Source organism: Phalaenopsis equestris, unplaced genomic scaffold (assembly GCF_001263595.1).
Source record: "Phalaenopsis equestris unplaced genomic scaffold, ASM126359v1 Scaffold233918, whole genome shotgun sequence".
Taxonomy (NCBI): domain Eukaryota; kingdom Viridiplantae; phylum Streptophyta; class Magnoliopsida; order Asparagales; family Orchidaceae; genus Phalaenopsis; species Phalaenopsis equestris.
In genome coordinates this window covers 278,077-299,352 of record NW_018251848.1, presented here as the reverse complement: position 1 = coordinate 299,352, position 21,276 = coordinate 278,077, and the positions used below count along the sequence as shown (strand labels likewise).

The 21,276-nt window shown below is 37.8% G+C and overlaps 1 protein-coding gene across 3 annotated transcripts in view; it reads left to right on the top strand.

Annotated features, from left to right (window-relative positions):
• LOC110038799 (molybdenum cofactor sulfurase) overlaps nt 1–21,276 on the top strand; it is a 170,145-nt gene that overhangs the window by 111,209 nt on the left and 37,660 nt on the right. For all 3 annotated transcript variants that reach the window (XM_020743701.1, XM_020743702.1, XM_020743700.1), the window contains 3 exons: nt 11,649–11,742; nt 12,385–12,495; nt 12,784–12,848. In XM_020743701.1, the coding sequence (XP_020599360.1) occupies nt 11,649–11,742; nt 12,385–12,495; nt 12,784–12,848 (270 nt within the window). The remainder of the gene's footprint in view (nt 1–11,648; nt 11,743–12,384; nt 12,496–12,783; nt 12,849–21,276) is intronic.

The following is a 21,276-nucleotide window of genomic DNA, read 5'->3' as shown; positions in this document are numbered from 1 at the left end:
TGAGATATTCTTTCATTTTGTGATCACATTATAATGAATGTTTGTAGCTACTTACTATCCTGCATTGGTATATGTTATATATAGCATGTTGAATTGAATGCGATGAGCACATGAATGATATGTTTACGTTGACTGTTTATATTTTCATAAATGACTATGATAAAGCCACCCATTTATGGTATTAGTGGGGGAACACTAAGGGTCTGTTTGGTGCGACTGAATTCACGAGGTGCGACAACAAACCACGATTTGTGGCATTTGTTTTCGCATCGTGACGGCATTTTTAAAATAATTCGTTAAACCGCAGTTGCAGGGGCATTTCTTTTGTCTTGACGGCATGTTCAATTACCCCGCGACCATTCTTTTCATCTCTCTCTTCCCCGCTCCCTCTTGCGCGATTCCTTTGCTTTAGTTATCTCTCTCCCGTGGATCCGTGGCTCCGGTGGCTATGTGCTATTTACGGTTGGCTATTTTCCGTTGCGAGTGCTTGTTCCGGTGACCCTTATATTTTTCTCCTTCTCCCCTTTTTCCTTCCGCTTGAATTTTGGTGGTTTGTTCACTTTGTGCTCTGTGATGGTGGAGGAGGTTCTTTGATTTGGTAGATCACTTTCTTCGGTTGGTAGTTATTGCATTGAGGTTGTACTCTCTTCCCCCCTCCCTTCTCTTCTTCGGCTCGGTTTGGTGGTTCTGTGCATGACCGGCTCTGTGCGGTGTTCCCTCTTCTATCTCTCCTCTCAATTCTTAATCTCTTTTCTCTCTGCTCTCTTCTCTGTTATAACTTTGTAAACAGGTGATTATATATGATATAGAATCATTGTAGTAAAACTTAAGTTTTATGTATTCCATAATATTAAAGTAAACCTTGAGTAACTTTCTAAATTAGGTTTTTAAAAGATTAAATTGAGTATCAATATAGCTCAATTGATATATTCAACTCTTATTAAAAAAGAAAAAACTGTCTTCTCTCTACTTAACCTCTTTTCTTTCTTCTCTGTGTGGTCGTGTGCATTATGTTGGTTGGTTTCATCTTTGTTTGCTCGGTTTTGGTTGTTTTCTGTTTGATATGCTTGGTTATGTAGTTTTGATGCTTCATGTTGCATCCATAAAGGTTTTGGTTTATACCATTCACGCATTGTTGGATGTATCCTAGCTCTGCAGTGATCTTTGAATTTTTTTGGTGCTTGTTCTGTTAGCAATGCTTCAAATGCCCTGTATGTGGCTTGTTCGATTTCTGTTGGTTCTTATGCCATGGAGAATTTGGATTTCTTTATAAACTTGGATATTTCAGTGGGAAATTTAAAACATGGATGAAATTCGGTGCTGAATTTGTTAATAACAATATTTCAGATGCTGTGTATGAGTTGAATATGGGCTGGAAACATGAATTTTGAATTTAAGTAGGAATTTCATGCTGGATTTGTATGTTGCTATTTTCAATTTCAATGGAATTTTAGTGGGAAACTGGATGTATATTTCTATTTTCAGTGATAATTCCAGTGCGCAATTCACTGGAATTCCATGCTAGATCGGCATACCACTGAAATAATGGGTATTTGGTGCTAGATTTTCATATTGCTATTATCAATTCAAGTGGTGGCGATGGTGTAAGAGAATTGGTGTGGTGTGGAGGTGGTAGTATCGGGTGGTTGTGTGATGAGGATGTGGTGGTGTGGTTTGTGAATGTGTTCTTGTGTGGTGTGGTGTGTGGTTATGTTGGTGTGGATGTTGTGGTGTCGCGGTGTCGTGGTTGTGCGGTGTGGAGGTGGTGGTGTGTGGATGTGTTGGTGTGGTGTGGAGGTGGTGGTGTGATGAGGAGGTGGTGGTGTGTTTTGTGTATGTGTTGGTGTGTGGTTTGGGCGTGGTGGTTTGGTGGTGCTGGGTGGCTGTGTGGTGTGGAGGTGGTGGTGTGTGGATGTGTTGGTGTGGTGAGGAGGTGGTGGTGTAGGGTGGTAATGAGGACTTTATTATGACAGCTGACATTGTTGTAGAACATTGGGATTGTGCTCGGGTCGAATTTTTGGCCATCACTTCTTTGGATCAATTTCTTGAACCTTGGATGTATGAGTTCAACGACATTATCATTGAAAGTGATAATGCCAATGTGTTATCTTTTTTACAGGGATCCACCTCCTTGAAGGATTGGAAGGAGTGGCCGCAAAATTTCTAAGAGTTTGATTTCATTACTTTTTTTAAACAGGTGCTGTTTTCTTTCACTCCTAGATCAAACAACGAGACAACTCATTTTTGTGCACATTTTGTTTTACAGGATAACTTTTTTATTAAAATTTTACTTGATTGTCATCCTTTGTTGTTTTTTATTGAAAGGGATGGGTCTTTCTGTAGGGCTAATTCCTTGTAGCTCTCTTTTTGGTTTTTTTTTGCTATGGCTTTTATAGCCCTCTTTTGCAAGCATTATTCACGTAAGTCTATATTAAAGCAAAATGCACATATTTACTTAAGTCAACAACACAGAGTGAGCTAAAACAAACTCAATGAAATAATCAAAGATTGAGGGTCTGTTTGGGGTGGATTATTTATGCGTTCGCGTTTTGAAAATGCCAGGCACCTGTTTGTTTCGCATGTTGGCTCGGCGATCCGCCAACGCGCGACGAGATTTATTAAAGGATCACGGCCGCGGAATCGACCCCGCGGTCGGCGTTCCTTTACAGCGTTTTACCCCCTGCCCTTTCGATCTTTTCCCACGGAGCTCTGCGATTGATCTCAGGAGACCCGCGCCTCTCTCGCCTTCTCTCTTCTCGCAAACGAGCTAGGGCAGTCAGCCGAAGTGACTGCGATGTTCACTTGAGCGCCGAAATGTCTGCTTCCTTGCTTCCTCAAGCCCTTGCCTCTCTTCTTCTCCACGTTCGGTGGTTGTCTTCCAAGGCTCACGTTTGGTGGCACCATCTCTCCGATTCCTCTCCATTCGTATTTTCTCCCCCCAACGGAGCCTCCGATTCGCACCTCTCATTAGACACTCTCTTACTCGAAGCTCCAGCCACTCCCTTTCTCTCCGAGTCAAAGACCCAATTATTCCCCCTCCCCAACGGTTTTGATTTCGCAAATCAGTTCAAAAGCCACTTCCTCTCCTTCATTCTCTGGTTTATAAGTAGTTCAACTGCGAGGAAGTTTTTTCCTCTTCTCTTTAACTCTCGAGTGTAGCTGCAACCCTCCATGCTTCCTCTTTTCTCAAGCCAAAGGCCTCCGTCTTCTTGTCATCCTCTCTGACTCGCACAGGTAAAATTGAAACTCCTTGCGTTTTTGTTATCTATGAAATTTTGTATTTTTTATGAAATTTTGTATTTTTGGAATTTTTTATGCTTGATTTGTTAGTGATTATGGAGAATAGGGAAGGAAAAGATAAGTTTTTTTTTGTCTCTTAAGAAATTTTGGAGTCTAGGTGTAATTCATGTACTTATGTTGTAGTCTAGGTGTAATTCATGTATTTTTGTTGGCAGAATGATCATTTATCTATCAACAACTGCAAATAAGCTATTTTGAATATGCTCCCTCAAACAAAAAACTGGCTTATCCTTATAATCTCCAGATTACCAAATTGTTAGTATAATTTGCTTATCATCAGATTATAAATAATCTGCAGCTGCCCTAAACATACCCTAAATAAAAAAAAATTATAGATTGTAAAAACTTGTATGATCATATTTACTAATGTACATTTCTACAATATATGTCACAACATGCTATAATTGTATAAAATATGAAAACAAAATACATAATGCTAGAAATCCTAACATCTATATAAAACATGTATTTCATTCATTAATGTCTAATCATTAACATATTCGTAAGAGTCATCGATCTAATCATAGGAATTTAACTTGCAATTGTATTATTCCCATGTCATTTAATGCTATTGGGTCATCACTAAGTTTGAAGAATACTTTAAATATTGATAAACGTTGTGCATCTCTCAACATAGCAACTATAAATAGCTCCTTGTTACCAAGGGTTTCTATCTTTGTCCTCATATGACACCAAGGTTCTCAGAGTTTTGTCCTTGTTTGAATAACATGAGTCGCGAATTCCATCGTTCCTATCATCCATACTTACAAGCATTTATGTAATAGCCTATTTGTCATAACACTTACGATATTTTTTGTAATCATAATTTATGCAATAAGCAATCATAGATAATGATTAATTATATGCATAATTAATATGATCAAATTAATTGCAAGGAATTATTTCATAATATGCTCATCATATCGACATCATAAGAAAATTTTAATAATAGTCATAGTCAATACCAACTAGCATTCTCCTAATCATGTGGAGACATCCTTCAATATGCATAAATTTAAAATGAATTCACATATCAAAGAGAACATATCTAATTCTAAAGAAAGGTATTATTCTTAATTTAACACATTATTATTTCATCTGAATTGACGGAGCAGTTTTACAAGTTTTCTTAAGCACGCATAGAGCTCGCCACCAAGTATAAACAATGTGAATTTCATAAACCTCTTAGGATTTTCATGGATTCTTATCTCACTTCTTAATTTATCCCACACATAAAGATACATGCCATTATTTACCTATAATGGGTTTTCTAGTATAGCTATACCTTCAATTCCCTCCTAATCCCTTTACCTCCTTGTAATATTCCTTTCTTCCTCTTACTTATTTATTTACAAATAGCTCTGCCAAGAGACTAGAATCCAAATCGCAGCTTTTGACAATAGTTCATCTCCCACTACAATGATTGGGAATGAAAAAGTTCTTCAATTTGTGGCAAATGTAAAAAAAATTGTAGGGAAGGAAACGAATGTCTTAACTATTGTGAAGTAGAATCTTGCTCTTATCGATTTTGCCCCGGTACCGTGAATGTTGCTTATGTTTCTCTGCCCATCGTTCAGGCCTCGCTTGCACTGTGGCAAGGTCGGCGAAATCCCAACAAATGCACGAAACTGAGAAATTGAGAGAGAATAGAATATAATTCGAAGCTTTCTATGTCTTATTCGTTATGCCTCATGCCTATGATACATGTAATAACTATTAAATGCTTGATATTGAAGTGATGATTTAAATGACACCAGAAATGTTAAGAATAGACTATTACATGAGTGCTTGCAAGTACATTATGTTGCGATGTAGTATTCCCTACTTCTGATATTTATACAGAGATGAAATTCTGTGAACGGTTCGGGTTAGACGGCGACAAAAAGTTTGGGAATCGTGTGTATCGAAGGAGCTATCAGTAACTGCTATTTTAGGGAAAACTCAACATTTATTGATAGTTTATATGTCTTTTGGGGAGCATGACGACCCATGATGAAAGAACATGGAAATAGTTGTAACCTATAATTAAACAAGTGACATTATTGTGATGAGACCTCTATGAAATGACATTGCTATGATACCTATATCAAATGACATTGTTATGATACTTATATGAACTGACATTTCTATGATAATATACTATGAACATGTTTTTGATTATACTTATGATTTCATGCTTATGATCTAAATATTACACTGCAGTCTTGATTTCTCTGCCTGCTCTTTTTTCATGTTCTCTATTATGCTAGCATGTTATGATTTGTGTGTAGACATTTATAGTTTCATAAGATAATGCACGTTGTCTCTTTTTAATGTATAAAATTTTATGTTAGCTGTGATTATTTCTTCAAGCTCGTTGCTCGTTCTTTATTATTGCCTTCCTGATAGGGGCAATGAGCACCGGGGCGAGTAGCCAGGTGTCTTTGTAAAGCTTTTGTACGATAGTTTTGAGAGCTTGTATATATGTTTTGGCCACGTATTTTTATTATATTGAATTTAACAGCTCTGTATTGTTTTCATGTTTTGGATGATTTGATTTTCATGCTTCCGAGTATGTATATAAAATGCAATGTATCACGTATGTTACGACTATTTAGTTAAACTAATTCATCATTCACTGGGTTCGGATTATACAAGCCAAGATGAGTGTTGTTGAGGTTTGCATTAGCTTAGAAATCAGTTGAGGTTGACATTAGCTTTATTTGAAATCAATAATTTCGTTGTGCTTGTTGAAAGGGCAAAAATAATTGAAAATGTGCTAAATTTTTCCAGTCAATTATGATAACCTCAGGCATACAAGCACAAGGATATCAACAAAAGGGAACTCTTCCAAAGTAAGAAAATTAAATCAAAAGGTAAGAAGAAGCAACTTTAGATAGATAAACCAATTTGTAAAAGCGCGAAAAAAGACATTTTGGACATTGCTTGATTGGTTCCTAAAATGTTACAAATGTGGACAACCAGTAAAAGAAGAAAGAAAGCAAACCACAGTCAATCCACGGATTTGGAGAGTCTAGAAAGTTTTTGGAAGACAGTCAGTCAAGGAGAACTCAATTTTTTGAAAAACTTCTAGTATAAATAAAAGGTGAAACTTTAGAGGCAGAATTGAGCAACTAGTAAAAGTCCGAATTATTGCAATTACTTCTCAAGAAGCCAAAAAATCTGATGATGTGGCTACAAGTACACTCTTAATTCAAGATCCACCTAACACTATTCTATTCGATTCAGGTGCATCACATTCTTATCTTTTTGATAAATTTGTTGCTAGTTTACATGTTGATATTATGCATTTTGCTTTTGTTTTATGTTACTATGCAATCAAGAAGTGATATTATGTCAATAGAAAATGTGAAGTGCATGTTCATTTTCATGATAAGAAATTGACAACGGAGTTGGTTATCATACGAATAGACCTTTAATGTAATTTTGACGATGGATTGGATGTTGTTACAATTGAATGCTGGAAAAGACGGGTAAAACTGAAAATCACTTGATGAAAAAGTATTTTATATTTTATGTGATCGAAGTGTACAATCTTCCTTGATTAGTGCAGTGAAAGTTGAGTAGTATTTGTGAGGCATCAGATTGGTATTTCTGGAAAAATTAGAAGTGATTAATAAAGATGTACATGAATTGAAAAACATACTAGTGATTTTATAATTTTTAGATGCATTTCTTGAAGAATTACCAAGACTACCGCCAGAAAAAGTTGAATTCGGTATTGATGTGCAATCACAAATGTCTGCAATATTCAAATCTCTATACAGGATGACTTCGAAGGAATTGCAGGAATTAAAATGTTAGTTGCAGGAACTCATAGATAAAGGTTTTATCATGCCAAGTAATTCACCATGGAGTGCTCCAATTTTGTTTGTTAAGAAAAATGATGAATCTATGCGAATATATATTGATTGTAGAGAGTTGAACAAGGTGAAAATCAAGAGCATATATCCTTTGTCTTGAATTGATGATTCATTTGATCAATTAGAAGGTGCAACTATATTTTCTGGAATTGATCTGAGATCAGGATATCATCAGGTCAGAGTCAAGGCAACATATATAATTATGATAGCTTTTGACACCATATATTGTCATTATGAATTCTTACTTGTGCTTTTTGGTTTAACTAATGCTCTTGCAATTTTTACAGACTCGATGAATCGAATTCTCTAGCCATATGTGGATCATTTTGTTATTATATTTATTGACGATATTATGATTTAATAAAAAATTATTGAATGGACATGTCGTCGTTCCGCTCTGTTAGGGTTCCGCCCCATGGCGAACCCTAACATCTTTTTCTTCGTCTCGCGTTGTCTGTTTCCATTCACGTCGTTTCGCATTTGCGTTCGCGTCTAGTCTGGCGGCAGTGCTGCGGTTGTCTTCGTGCCTGCGTCTCGTTTGCGACAGAGGCGCTCGACACCTTCCTGCTTCTGTTGCATCTCCTCTGCGACAGAGTTGCCTGGTCTGTGACAGAGCCGTTCGATACTCGTGCAGCGTCTCACTATGCTGCAGGTTGGCACTGGCTGCGGTATTGACCTCAGGGCTTTCCTACGCCACCTCCCTCGTCGGTGATATTCATGCCAAACCCTCTTATGCTACAGTGGTTCACAAACGTAGCTCCTTATTTCATCTCGCAGATAGTGCGGTATTTTCGTAGATTTACCATGATTCTGTTGCAGGAAATGAAAATTGCAATCTCATTAAAAAAGTAGAGAAAAAGAAGGGCAAATCAACAATTTTCTTTTATGACACTGAAATTTCAACTCTTGCAGGAAAATTCAAATTTACACTAGTTGGAAAGTTCCAATTAGGTTGCCCTAAGATGGAGATCATCAAGAAGGTTTTTGAAGATTTCAAATTGGTTGGGGATTGACATATTGGTCATTTCAACAGAAGGCATGTTATGATACAGTTGAGCACAAAAAATGATTACACGAGGATTTTTTCAAAGAAATTCATCACAGTTGAGGGCAAACATATGAAATTGCTCAATTGGACCCCCAATTTTTATCTCAATCAAGAACCCCCAATTGCACCTATCTGGTTCTTATCACCCGAACTCAAACCTCATTTCCTTGACATACCTATCTTATATGCAATTCAGATTATTCTTGGAAAATCTTTACAGGTAGACTTACCTATAGTTCATTTCTCAAAGCCCCTACTGCAGGAATTTTGATTGAACGAGATATTACACTACCAGATGTAGAAGAAGTCTGGCTTGGATCTGCTCACAATAGTTATTGACAAAAAAATATTATGGAATAAAAACCATACTACTGGAAGTACTGCAAGATGTTTGGAAACCCGTAGGAGAAATGTTTCAGATTATACCCACAGTTGAGAAGGAATAGTCAAAAGCAGGAGCACACTATTAGTGCACCCCATTTGCTTGAACGCGCTCCCAACAAACAACTCCCAACAAACCTGATGACAGCCAACCTGAGGAGGGAATCACCACAAGTCAGGAGTTGGTTTCTGCCCCCGGGATCCCTTCTCCTGACCATACTATAACGGATAATGTTCGAACTAAAAATCAAGGTAGTCCCGCATCTCCTATTCAGGAAGCATCAGGTGCAGAGGTAACAATTCACACTTCACATAAACTGGAACCTATCGCTGTGGTAATGACTGTCTTTCCTCCTACTGCGGTGCTAACATCAAATCAGATCGAGAATCACATGAGCCAGTTTTTCGATGAAAAATGACAGATTTATACTTCTTGGCGGAAGAAGAAGGCTGGGGGCTCACTCTAACTTGGAAACTTAATGGATGATACTTTGGTGACTCCTGGCTTTGACACGACTCTTCAAAGTTTGTTATCTGGTTTCGCTCCTAAAACTAGAGGAAGATGCAGAACTAAACTGGCTTGCCCTAGCTACTTGTTTTCTGCATGTTTTAAATTTGTTTTATATTTTATTGAGTCTATCTGTATCTTTTTTTGGTATATTACTGTACTTGTATCGTATGATAGGATGCCTCTTTTAGGCTCTTCTCATACTACCTTTATGTATCTTTTCCTATTTAAATAAAATCAGCCCTTGGGCTTTTCATAAAGAAAAGAAAATAAAAAATTATTGAAGATCATGCCAAGCATTTGAGGATGGTATTGGAGTTGCCGAGGCAATCAATTATATGTCAAGGATATCTGAACTAATCCCACAGACACTTCTTTGCTGTCAAGGATATCTGTGATCTCAGACTCCATAGAAGGCAGAAGGTAGAAGCATGATGCACTTAATATCCTTGGTGAAGGAGTAGGTGTTCTTGAACTCATCATGTTAAGTTCTATGGTCAAATTCTCATGATCTCCCCAACAAAAGGTGATAGTCATCCAAGTCGCACCACACTTGATCCAACAGCTGATTTTAATAAAAAACTCCACGAGACACTTCATGTCAATGGTGACCCTATTTTCCTTCATCAAAGTCAGAGAATATGAATGGATATGCCCTTGAGCCATGAGGCTTAACTTCTCTACCATTTGCGTAGACACATCATTTTTGTTGGTCCCCCTTCGATAATGAGATTACTTATCTATCCTTTCACAGTGCAACAGGTATGAAATATGCTATGGTGAAGCCATTGCTGATTTCTTTTATTTACCGTTCGTAGGACCCGTCCAACGATGAGCGTATCGCCCTTATCCAGTGGAAGATGGTACTCCTATTTTTCAGTTGCTTTATCATTGCTACTTTCTCCACTGCACCTTTCTCGTTAAACGTCACAGCTTGGCTCGTTGAGCAACTGGAGGCGATGCTCAAATCCATGGCATTTGAAACATTTTCTTGCTGGGTTTGTATTGGGCATGCTGTCTCAGGCTTCTCACTCCAAGTGGCCCTGTTCTTATCTTGATAAGGCTCCTCAAGTGTCTGAAGCGTGCTCCTACTTATGTTTTCAAATGCAAATTGCGGTCTAAATAGCGATGATTGTTTGTTTCGTTTCTGCCGTCTCTCCACCTTCAAGGCTAAAGGCTGGACATCTCCAATTGACCAATAGGATTGCAGTTGCACAATGTTGCTGATAGTCGGCTTCAGACCCCCAAGATATCAGGCTTTGGTGTGTTCTGTTGGCTCAGCAAACTCGCATTTTATCTGCTACTTGCCAACTGTGTCGTGAACTTCTCCACTCATTAGTCTTTTTGCTGTAGGTGATGGAGTCTCAGAAACATATTCTGACAGTAATGAAACAATAAATATTTTTTCTGAATCTTCTTCATAGCTTCTTTCACCTAGTAATCTTGCACCGCCTTCTCTTTCCTTGCTTTTGCAAATTTTCTCACCATAAGGAGGTAAACTTTTTCAATTTGATGGCCATAAGTTTCACCCTTCTATCTTCTGGAACTTCTTTGTACTCCTTTCTACTCGAAGAATCTCTTAACTGACTACAACCGCTCAAAGAAATTTTCTGCAAAAAGGTGCGGCAGCCGATAGCGGGCTGGGGGGGGAGGGGGTGCGATAACGAGCAATGGTGCTGGACAACAAGCAGGGGATTGCAGAACGGTGTGTTAACTAGTAACGACAGCTGGAAGGTGTCTCTGGAAGCAAGGGAAAGTGGAAAAGGGTAGAATATGAGGAGATGATCATCACCCTGGAGGAGGATATAACTGTAGCACCACCTATCCTTAGATTTAGCCCTAGCAAGGGCGCTGCTGGTAGAAATCTGAAATAGAAGACTGATTTAAAACACAAAAAATTAACATATAAATGCTACTAGGGTAGCTAAGGGTGGGGTCCCCTTAGTTATGCGGCAATTTCTCGTTAAGGCGTGATCGTACGGTCTTCTCTTGCTTCGGGATGAACTAGTTCATGCAAAACAATGTGTGGTTCGGTAGCTGGGGTTGTCGCGTTTTGCGTCCCGTGCGGGAGGCGCAGTTGCGCACCTGCATCTCGTGTGCAGGAGATGCGCCCATGTCAATAATGGAAGGAGGTGGTGACTTCACTTGGTTGTTAGCCAAGGTCCTAGTAGAATTCTTCATAGGATTTGGTATTATGTTATACTAAACAGCTTTGATGAGAAAAGAAGTGCAGAAGTTACCCTCACAGAATTTAATGAAAGAGAATACGCTTGACCACAAACAACTTTTATTATTCTCTTGATCTTATTATGGATTTCATTTTGACCAAAACGATACCTTTGATGTATGTTTTTAGGAATTATTTGATTTCCACTTTTCATATAAATCTATAGTTTTAACTTGATATTAATGTAAACATGCAAACATTTGATTATTTAATTAGGCTATTTTTTGGCTCTCATTTATTTGTTTATTTATTTTAGCAATGTGTTTCGATTTCATTCATTTGTAATTATTTCTCAATGATATTTTGTTCCATCTCTTGCAGAAATTCGTGACGTTCTTGAAAACTTCTTTTGTAACAAAGACCAGCATATGGAAAGTTCTATATCCATTTGAAGCAAAGGCAAATGCCCATACTGGTAAAAGCTGTTTCCTTCAATGTATTTATCCAACAGTTAGAACCGTGAAAGTTAAGCTGCTTCTATTTTATGAATCATAAATACAGATATACTCATCTTCGATCTTTTTTCTTTTAAATATGAAGCGGTGTTAATATGTAGTTTTTTCGGCTGTTTAAGCGACATTTGCCGTCCTTTTTTTCCTCATATTCTTAGAACTTGCTTGCGCCATATTAGGACCACAACTGTACTGTTTAAAAATTATCTCTCATTCTTTTGCAGAGCACTTGTAAAACAAACACTTGTGAAAATAAAGTGGCGTTCTGTATCAGTAGTCCCTTCAAGGAAACCATAATTCTGAAATAATTTCTAGCAGAACAGAGTGATGCATATTTTTGTGGAGCCTATTTAATTTGGATCTATGATAAAATAAGGAAATTTAAAAATCCTCTGATCATGATAGGCATGATTAACGTAAAAAGAAAATTTGGCATACACTTATTTTGTTATTTGTTCTGAAATTCAGGACTAATAAGCCAGATTTTTTTTGCGTTATTTCATTGTCATTGGTCGGTGCTTTCATTAGCCACAGACATCATTTTGGATTCAGTTGGCATTTGTTCTTTTGTGTCTCCGATAAATATTCATGTTCATGAATGACAGATGTCAGATGGAGTCAATTGAATGATGGCGTTTGCTTAAAATCGATCACAGTATATCCTGTAAAATCATGTGGTGGATTCAGTGTTTCCTGCTGGCCTCTAGTCAATTCGGGTAAGATTCTTTTTTTAAAGCTTGCTTTCTGTAAATAATTTAATCCTTGGCTGCCATATAAATTTATAATAGCGAATTCTTCCATTTTTTATGCATTGTGAATTTGAAAATCTACAAAAACCTACTTTCACCCGCATCACCTGGGTAATGAAATTAGTTGTAAGTGCATATGAATTTGGGCTATTAATTATTTTCAAAACAAAAGAAAGAACTGTTCTTTATCGAAATTTTGACTTATGAGGGCCAATTAAATTGCTAATTTAATAAGTTATTCCAATGCTTGAGCAGGCTTGAAATATGATCGTGAATGGCTTCTCAGAGGACCAAATGGTGAAATTTTGACTCAGAAAAAGGTTTTTTCTGTAACTTTCTACCTTTTCATTCATGTACATTCTTTTCTGTTGCTTTGCACGAGCCTATAATAATACGCCATGCTGTGGACTAGAAAACTATGGTGAATTAATATAATTAGTCACATTTATTTTTTCTAATAAACCTTATCGGAAGCATAAAAAGGTTAAACCTTATGGTACATTCATTGGCGCTTCTGTTATTGTAATTGAATATCTCATGCTAAGCAAAAAAGTAAACGGTGCATGCGCTAGAACTGAAAGAGGGATGAGAGAAAAATCAAATGTGTTCTTTACTATGGAGGAATAACTGAATAGGATTTATTAGTTAACCCTTTGCTGCTATTACTCGCGATTTTGTCACTCCCATTTTGACGTCTATCAGTTAATCATGAGATGGAGCAGAGGTTACAATTCAATCAGATTATTTCCAGCTAAGATTTTTGGTCTTTCGTTGGATTGAGTTCAGAACTAGTCTTGTTCTATCACACTTATATACTACGCTTTGTAATCTTGTAAAGGATCCATTATAATTATTAATATGTAAATATATATAATTTAAAACATTATGATAGAGTACTGTGATTTTAATGAACATTATAATTAATTTGTATGTGCCAAAATTTTTTAATTAATGTCATATGCATTCTCTTTCTATGGTATATCCAAAGCTTTAGGCCCCGTTTGGGGTCAAATTTTTCCCGCGGCGCAACACTAAGCAGCACCAATTTTATTTTTTCCGTTTGTTTGCCTCATTTTTGAGGCTGCGGTGGAAACGTTTTTCAGAACGCGGACCCTGTAGCCCGCGTTTCCTTTTATTTTCTGCGGCCCCGGCTATTGCCCTACCCCCCGCTCCCCTCTCGACCCTTTCGCCTCTGTGACTCGAGACGAAGAAGACACAGAGAAGCAATGGAAGTGAAGGAACTGTGAGCGGCGCTTGAGCAAGCTATCAAGTCCTACGCTGGGCTATATCCAACGACCTTCTTTACGGTCATGGCGGTTGCTCTGGCATTCTGTGACGTGATCTCCGCCTACATTGAGCTGGCTCTGGTTGCAATGAAGCGGGAGGTGGAGGCTGAGTTGGTGGAGCCACTTCCTACACTTTCTATGCCGGTTTAGCTCGGTGAGCTAATGGAGGAGGAGCTTATCGCTTTCGATGGATTCGATGCTAAGGAACCGTTCTCATGGCGATCAAAGGTCAGATCTACGACGTTACGCATAGCAGGTGGTTGTTCCTCACTCATTTTATCATTTTATGTTGAATTTGTGGGTTGGTTATGGTTTTGGAATTTGGGTGGAGGTGTGCTGTTTTTTTTTGTACTATGAGTTGGATTGGGGAGGGTTTGTTGTTATCTTTTAGCTTTATCGATTATGGTGCTCTATCGATTATGGTGCTCTGTGAGAATTACTAATTACTTTTACTATGCATCTATTCATTTTAAATATTTATAGGCTTTTACATTTCTTGGCCCATTTTGTATGATGTTAATTTGGTTTATCTGATTGTGTTTTCTGCATGTTCCAGCTTGTTGATATCAGTATCTTGCTAGCTTGTTGGCTATTGTTCAACATTTTGGGCTAATGTTTTTATGTTAATTAGGGTTTTGATTCATTGTTCTTATGAGTTTTCTTGTTGGGTATATCTTATGAGTATATCTTATTTTTTGTATTGTTCTGAAGTGGTTTTCTACTTAAGTTTTAAATATATTGCTATGAAGCAAACAACTTTACTGCAAAGGGACAGAATGATCATTTATTCATAAACAGCTACAAAACAATTATTTTTCACAACACAAGCCAAACAGTCAGCCAGTTTACTCGGATCAGCTGCTGCACAACAACTTATCTGCGGCAGCTGCTTATCAGCAACAACTTAGTAATAAGCTGCAGCTGCCCCAAACAAACCCTTAAAGTGAAAGACCAAGCTAAGTCAACTGACTATGATTCAACTAGTTTTTTTCTGTTTCAGTAACATCAATTATTATGTTACTACACGATCCAATGGCTTGGATTTACCAAAGTGGAAACAAATAGTCAAATGGAAAATTAAATTTTTAATTAATCAGTAATGTGCGAAAATAGTCCCTAACTATTTACATGGAGCAATTTTAGTCCTAGAGTTTATAGAAATGTCAAAATAATCCACATATTGTTTGAATTAGGGCTGACTATATAGCTCAATTTTAAAACAGTTCGGGATTATTTTGAAATTTTTGTAAACAATAGGACTAAAATGACCCCATGTTAATAGTCAAGGACTATTTTAGCACTTTATAATTAAAATTTCTCTCGTTGTTTTGACATATATTTTATATAATCTATAAATTGCTTAAATTCGAAAATAATGAGTGAGCATAAAACGACAAAGTTAGAATCAGAGAAGAAATAAATTAGCTTTCCTTTGGATGGTCTTGCTTACAATACACTGCATCTCCTCTTCCACTCATTCAAGCCTAAATTATTTAAACAAACAAAATAATGAGACATCAAAATTAGCCAATGGGATAATTACAATACTAAATCATAGAGGTGAAAAAAAAAAGAGAATTAACAAGCATGAAAAATTTTCAATGACTTTGGCCTCACTGCTTACGTATATCTTCAAACAGGTAAGAAAACCTTCTTTTGACCCCTTTCCAATTAACCATGAGATCTAATAGATCCGGGCAATTTACTTGACATGTTTTACACCAATTTTTTCTTGACTTTTATTAATCTTGGTTGAGTAGAAAATTAGTCCGTTTTAATTGTCTTGCTTTATATAATCCACTTCATAATATTTTATAAAATTCTTCATAATCTTTAATACGTAAGTATGGATAACTTAACTCATCAAAAAGATTTTAGAACTTATAATGAACTTCATATACAATTAATATGTATCAAAAAGCTTTAATTAGCATCATGTACATTCTCTTTCAATGATAAATCTAAAAGTCTAAAGTGAAGAATAAAATTGGGTCACCTTATAATTGCCCAGCCAACACCTTTTTTTTTTTTTTTTAAGTAATAATCATTGCAATATTTGATGAGCTACAAGCTCAATGGGATTGATATTTCTATTATAAAGTTTTTAAATAAAAAGAATTGGAAAGATAAGCACGTTGGTTTTTTTAATTAGCACAAGTATCAATAGTCGTAATCATATCTAGCTCAATGCAATAAAGTTAATTGGGACAAGATTTTTTTAATTAAATAAGTAAAGACTAATCATAAACAGTGACACCGAAGTAAACCAACAATGACGTAAAAAATAATATTATTGCAGAATCAAATAGAAAATTATAACCCGACAAAATAGAAATTTGAACTTGTAACAAATGAAAACAAAAGCTCAAACTAGGGTAGATCGTGGGGTGTTGGTGTTGGTGTTGATCGGCGAGGGGTTGGACATCCGGAGAGGTAGCACAAAGCAGTTAATGGGCTGGAAGGGTGGTGACAACAAAGGAGTGTTGGTAGCAATGAGGGGTAAGTGCGAAGTTGTAGGAATAACAAGTGTGATTGCTGTCCTGGGTGATGGCAGGAAGAAAGATGGCTGGGATTTGGCAACAAGAAAGATGGCTGGGCTGGGCAGCTGGAAAGCATCAGATAGTGGTTGTTCTGGGCGGTGATAGCTAGGTGGAATGACAACGACAACGATGAGAGATGTTGTGGACTGCAGGATAACAAAGGATGGTTGATAGTGGCGGCGGTGGAGAGGACTAGTAGCTTGCTTGTTGGAAACTGCAGGAAAATTGCTTACAACTACTGTTGAGAGCAACTATTGCAAAGGCGGATAACAGGGAGCAATGTGGGAAGCGTAAGGGGAAGGATAATCACCACCTATGGATTGAGATACAATCGGGGCACCACTCTACTCTTAGATATAACTTTAGACGGGGAAATAGAGATGCTGACAGTTATCCCAAACAAGCGCAGAATAAAAACGGAATCCTAAGACATGATGAAAGCAAATCTATGGTACTAGGATAACTGGGGAGAGTCCCAATCCCATTCACAGCAAGCCCTATGTTAGATGAGGGCCTGTCGGTCCTTCCATATCTTGGACTAGTTCGGTCCAAGTTTGAACTCGGTAATTTCCATGCTTATTTGATGTCGCATCAATCTCGCAGGATTGCGGAAGCTTTGAAATCATCCATTGAAACTTTTGTCTACCCATTATACTGAGTTAGGTTGGTCCCGTCGAAGATAAGGAAAATAATGTAATCTCTTAGCATCGGAGGTGTTCAATTGTTCTTCTAGTACACATGGATCTCACCATCGAACGCGCTGTCCCCAATGCACCTGACATGAGTTCTTAAAGTTTGTATTTCCATCTTTATTTGTCCAACCATCTGTGAGTATCTTACTGAACTGAACCTGAACTTCATGTTAAGTGTACTTTGTAAAATCCTCTAAAAATAGCCCAAGGTTGGTTCATCTCTCTGAATTAAGGATAGATTGGCCCCCCGGATGGTGTTGTCCATGATGGTAAGATGTTCGTTAGGATGACTTGAAAATCTCTTTGTAGCTGCTGCCCTTTGTTTGACATTGGTCCTTCAGTCTTGTAACCCTCAATCATCATCAAAACTGATAACACTAGCGCATCCTTACTGGCACGAGCACTTAAAATCTCGGACACCACATAATGTAGAGCGGTGTATTTTTCATTCTTTGTGAGCGAGTAGGTGTTCTTGAACCGTTCAAGCTAATCCTGCGATCAAAATGTCAGTCTCCCCAGTAGTGTGACAGACTTCCATGGCACAATGTCACACCACACTTAATCATTCAGCTGGCTCCTAATTGAAAACCTTATGAGGCATCTTCTGTCAATGCTGGCCCTATGCTCCTTCAACCACGTTAGGAAGTATGGCTGGGAATATCTTCAAGTAGTGAGACTCAACATGTCTACCATCTGTGTAGACGCTATATTCTTACTATTAACTTCATCGATGAAAAGGTTGCACAGTTTTTCTTTCACAGGACAACAAGTATGAAAGATATTTTGGTGAAGCCACTGCTAATCCCTCAACTGCAAGCATCTCCCTCATGCATGAGAAGCTGGTGAACCTCACCCCACTGTTCAGCGGCCTCCTCTCCCATTGCATCATGCTATGTGAATGAACCACTTTTGCTCGTCGGGCCAACTGAAGGCGATGTGTTCATATCCATGATGCCTGAAACATTTCTTGGGTGTAACTGTGTTGGGCATGCTTCTATTCTCAGACTTCTTCTTGCTCTGATTAGTTCTGTCGTCTTCTGACCAGTCTTCCCAACTTTCCCAGGCGTGCTTTTACTGATGCCTCTAGTTGTGGGTAGATATCTAAATAGAGGTGTGTGCTTCCTTTGCTTCTGCTATCTCTCTACCTTCAGTGCCAAGGTCTGAACATCACCCAACAACCTTAAGTGTCTAGCTAAATAATATTAGTGATGATGGACTTTAGGCCTCCCAAGTATCTGTCTATCTTGTGCTCGTCGGACTTTGTTAGCTCACATTTCAGGTTAAGTTGCTCAAATACTGTCTTGAACTCCACTGACAACTCCCTATAATGTTGGTGATGTAGTCTCAAGAACATGTCCGGGCAACAATATGGGGGTAGATACTTTCTGTGCTTCTCCTTCTTCATCTCATCCCTGGTAGTGATCTTGTTCCAATCTTCTCTTTGTCTCTCTCTTCAGATTCTCTCACCACAAAGTGACACTCTTCTTCATCTTGATGGCAGCAAGCTTCGCTCTCCTGTCAGTTGGCACCTCCATGTATTTAAAAATATGCATGACAGTCTGCAACTACTCAATGAAGTCTTCCAAATTCATTCCCCTATAAAAATCCGTTAGGTTTACCTTCACTCCCAGGTCTTTTTGTCCTACAACAACTTCATCCCTCGATCTCCTCTGATACTGAATCCTAAAGCATTGTGGCCTACCCTCCTCTTCACTAGAATAATCCCTACGAAAGGGATTTAGGGGTTCCTTCCTCTCTCCTCATATCTCGCTATCACTATTGATGGTAACCTCTCCATGGGTCATTCCCTCAATTTCAGCAAAACTCTTTTGAAGACAGCGGAATTCCCATTGCACTTCGTCCATGTTAAGTTTCTTAACGTCGTTCGACACTTATCGCCTCTGTGGCATGGTCATGGTTTATGTTTATTGGGTGAAGGGCGTGTATGGGGGTGATCTAGAGTTGGATGAAAAGAGAAAAGAGAACGTTTTTGGTTGGGATTGGCTTTGGTAATGGTGGATTCAAGTAATCATAGGATATCACTAACAACTCGTCTAAGTTAATTACCTGAAATCCATTTTTTTTTAAATTTCGAGGATGTAATTTTTGTAAATGGGGAAGATTGTAATAGCCCTTTTTCAGTTACACGGGGAGAGGAAACAAAAGGAGCTGAGAGGAATCAAAGTTGAGCAGTCGAAAAGAGAAGTGAAGAATCGAGGAAGAGGAAAGAAATAAAGGGAGGAGAAGCGAGAAGTGTTGGGAAGCCAAGGAGGTGAAAAGTGTCTGTAAAGAGTCGCAAACGACTTACTTGAGAGTCGGCGAGGGAAGCAGAGAACTTTTGTGATCTCGTGGTTGCAGCGAGTGAGACTAAGGGCAATGAGAAGGGGGTGTAGAGAGCTAGTGCGGAGAGGATCCTCGTGCTCTGTATTCTTCTTGATCTTGATCGATCTTGCCGAAGGAGAGGAAAGGGTGGAAGAAAGTGCATCGACAGTTCGTGCAAGGAGCCGAGTGTAAAGAAGAGAATTAGCTTGCGTATAAAGAAGAAGGCATGCGGGTGCTGAGCCGAGCCTGAGCTCTCGCCTGCAAAACTTTTTTCACGTGTCAGGGTTCTGCCGAAGAAGGTAGAATATATATTTATTCAATTTTGATTATAAAATAAAAAATTGTATATATATATATATATTAGAAAATTTAGCTGGTTTACGTAAAGTAAAATATAAAATTTTATACGTGTATAACATAAAGTGATAACCAATTAAAATAATCATGTAATTAAAATATGATATTATTAATATCATGTTTATGTTAGGTTTTCATTAGGGGATTTGAAGTCAGGATAAATCGATTAACCATTTAATCGACATTGAGGCGAGTAGTTATATTTTTAAATTATAGTGATAAATTGTTTATTCTCAAATATGTTTGTAGTTGAAGAAATTTGTGTGCGCTTTATTTTAAATAAAATATCGTTATTGACGTTGCAGCTACTTACTCATGCATTTGATGTATGTTGGATTGAATGCTATGAAGAAATATGTTTGTGTTAACTGCTTGTATGTGCATTACTAGCTATGATGGAGCAACTCTTGCTGGTACTAGTGGGGGAACACTAATGTGCCCATGCACGTAAATGGAGAAGGATATTGACATTGTGTGTCTTAATTGACATAATTTTTAGATGGTGCCTCCTGTGACGGTTGTACAAATATGAAATGATATTGATATAATAATGATATGGAGCTATTTGAATAGCATGTTAAATGTTTACGTTGATTCATAAAGAAGTAACTGACATGCATATTATTATTTTTCTTTATATTAGTGTAGTTTAAAAGTATGAGTATTCACTAACTCGTTTATCTCACAATTATTTTAAATAATATTTTATGTTTAATTAACTTATTAAAAGATGAGTGATAAATGAGAAAATATTGATAGAAGACGCGGAGAACCATCAACGAGGTAATTATAAATTATACCGTTTAAATAAATTTGTACTGACTCTTTCATCTGTTAATATAAAGGTTAATATAGAAAATTTATTTCACACCGTCCGATTGTCTGTTCCCGCATTGATTAATTGCTAGCACTGGGTCTGGTCGTGACAATGCTAGCTCTGACATCAAATAATCCGATTGAAAAAAAATATTTTTACTGAATTCAAATAGGAAAGTACAACCCAACAAGACAAAATTATGAAATTGGAACAAATAACAACTCAAACTAGGGTGGATTGTGGGGCGGTTCTTGAGAGGTAGTAAAGGGTAGTTTATGGGCTGGAAGTTGTGGTGACAACAAAGGGATGTTGGTAGCAATGAGGGGAAGTGTGAAGTTGCATGAACAATAAGTGTGGCTGTTGTCATGGGTGTGGCAACAAGCAAGGTGGTTGGGTAGTGAGGAGAACAACAGGTAACAGTTGGGTGGTGACAATGAGGGGGAATGACAATAACAAAAATATGGGATGCAACAGATTGCATGACATATGAAGTATGGCTATCCTTGGTGATGGTAGCGAGGACAGATTGTTGTAAGGTGGAATATTGTAGGAAAATAGGCAAGGGTTGCTGCAAGAGCGGGCGATAAAGAACAATGTGGGAATGACGGGGAAGGGTAGGGGAAGGATAATCATCACCTCTGGAGTGAGTCACGGTCGGAGCACCACTCGACCCTTGGATACAATCTTAGATGAGAAATTGAGACGTCGATGGATGTCTCGAACAAATACGCGAC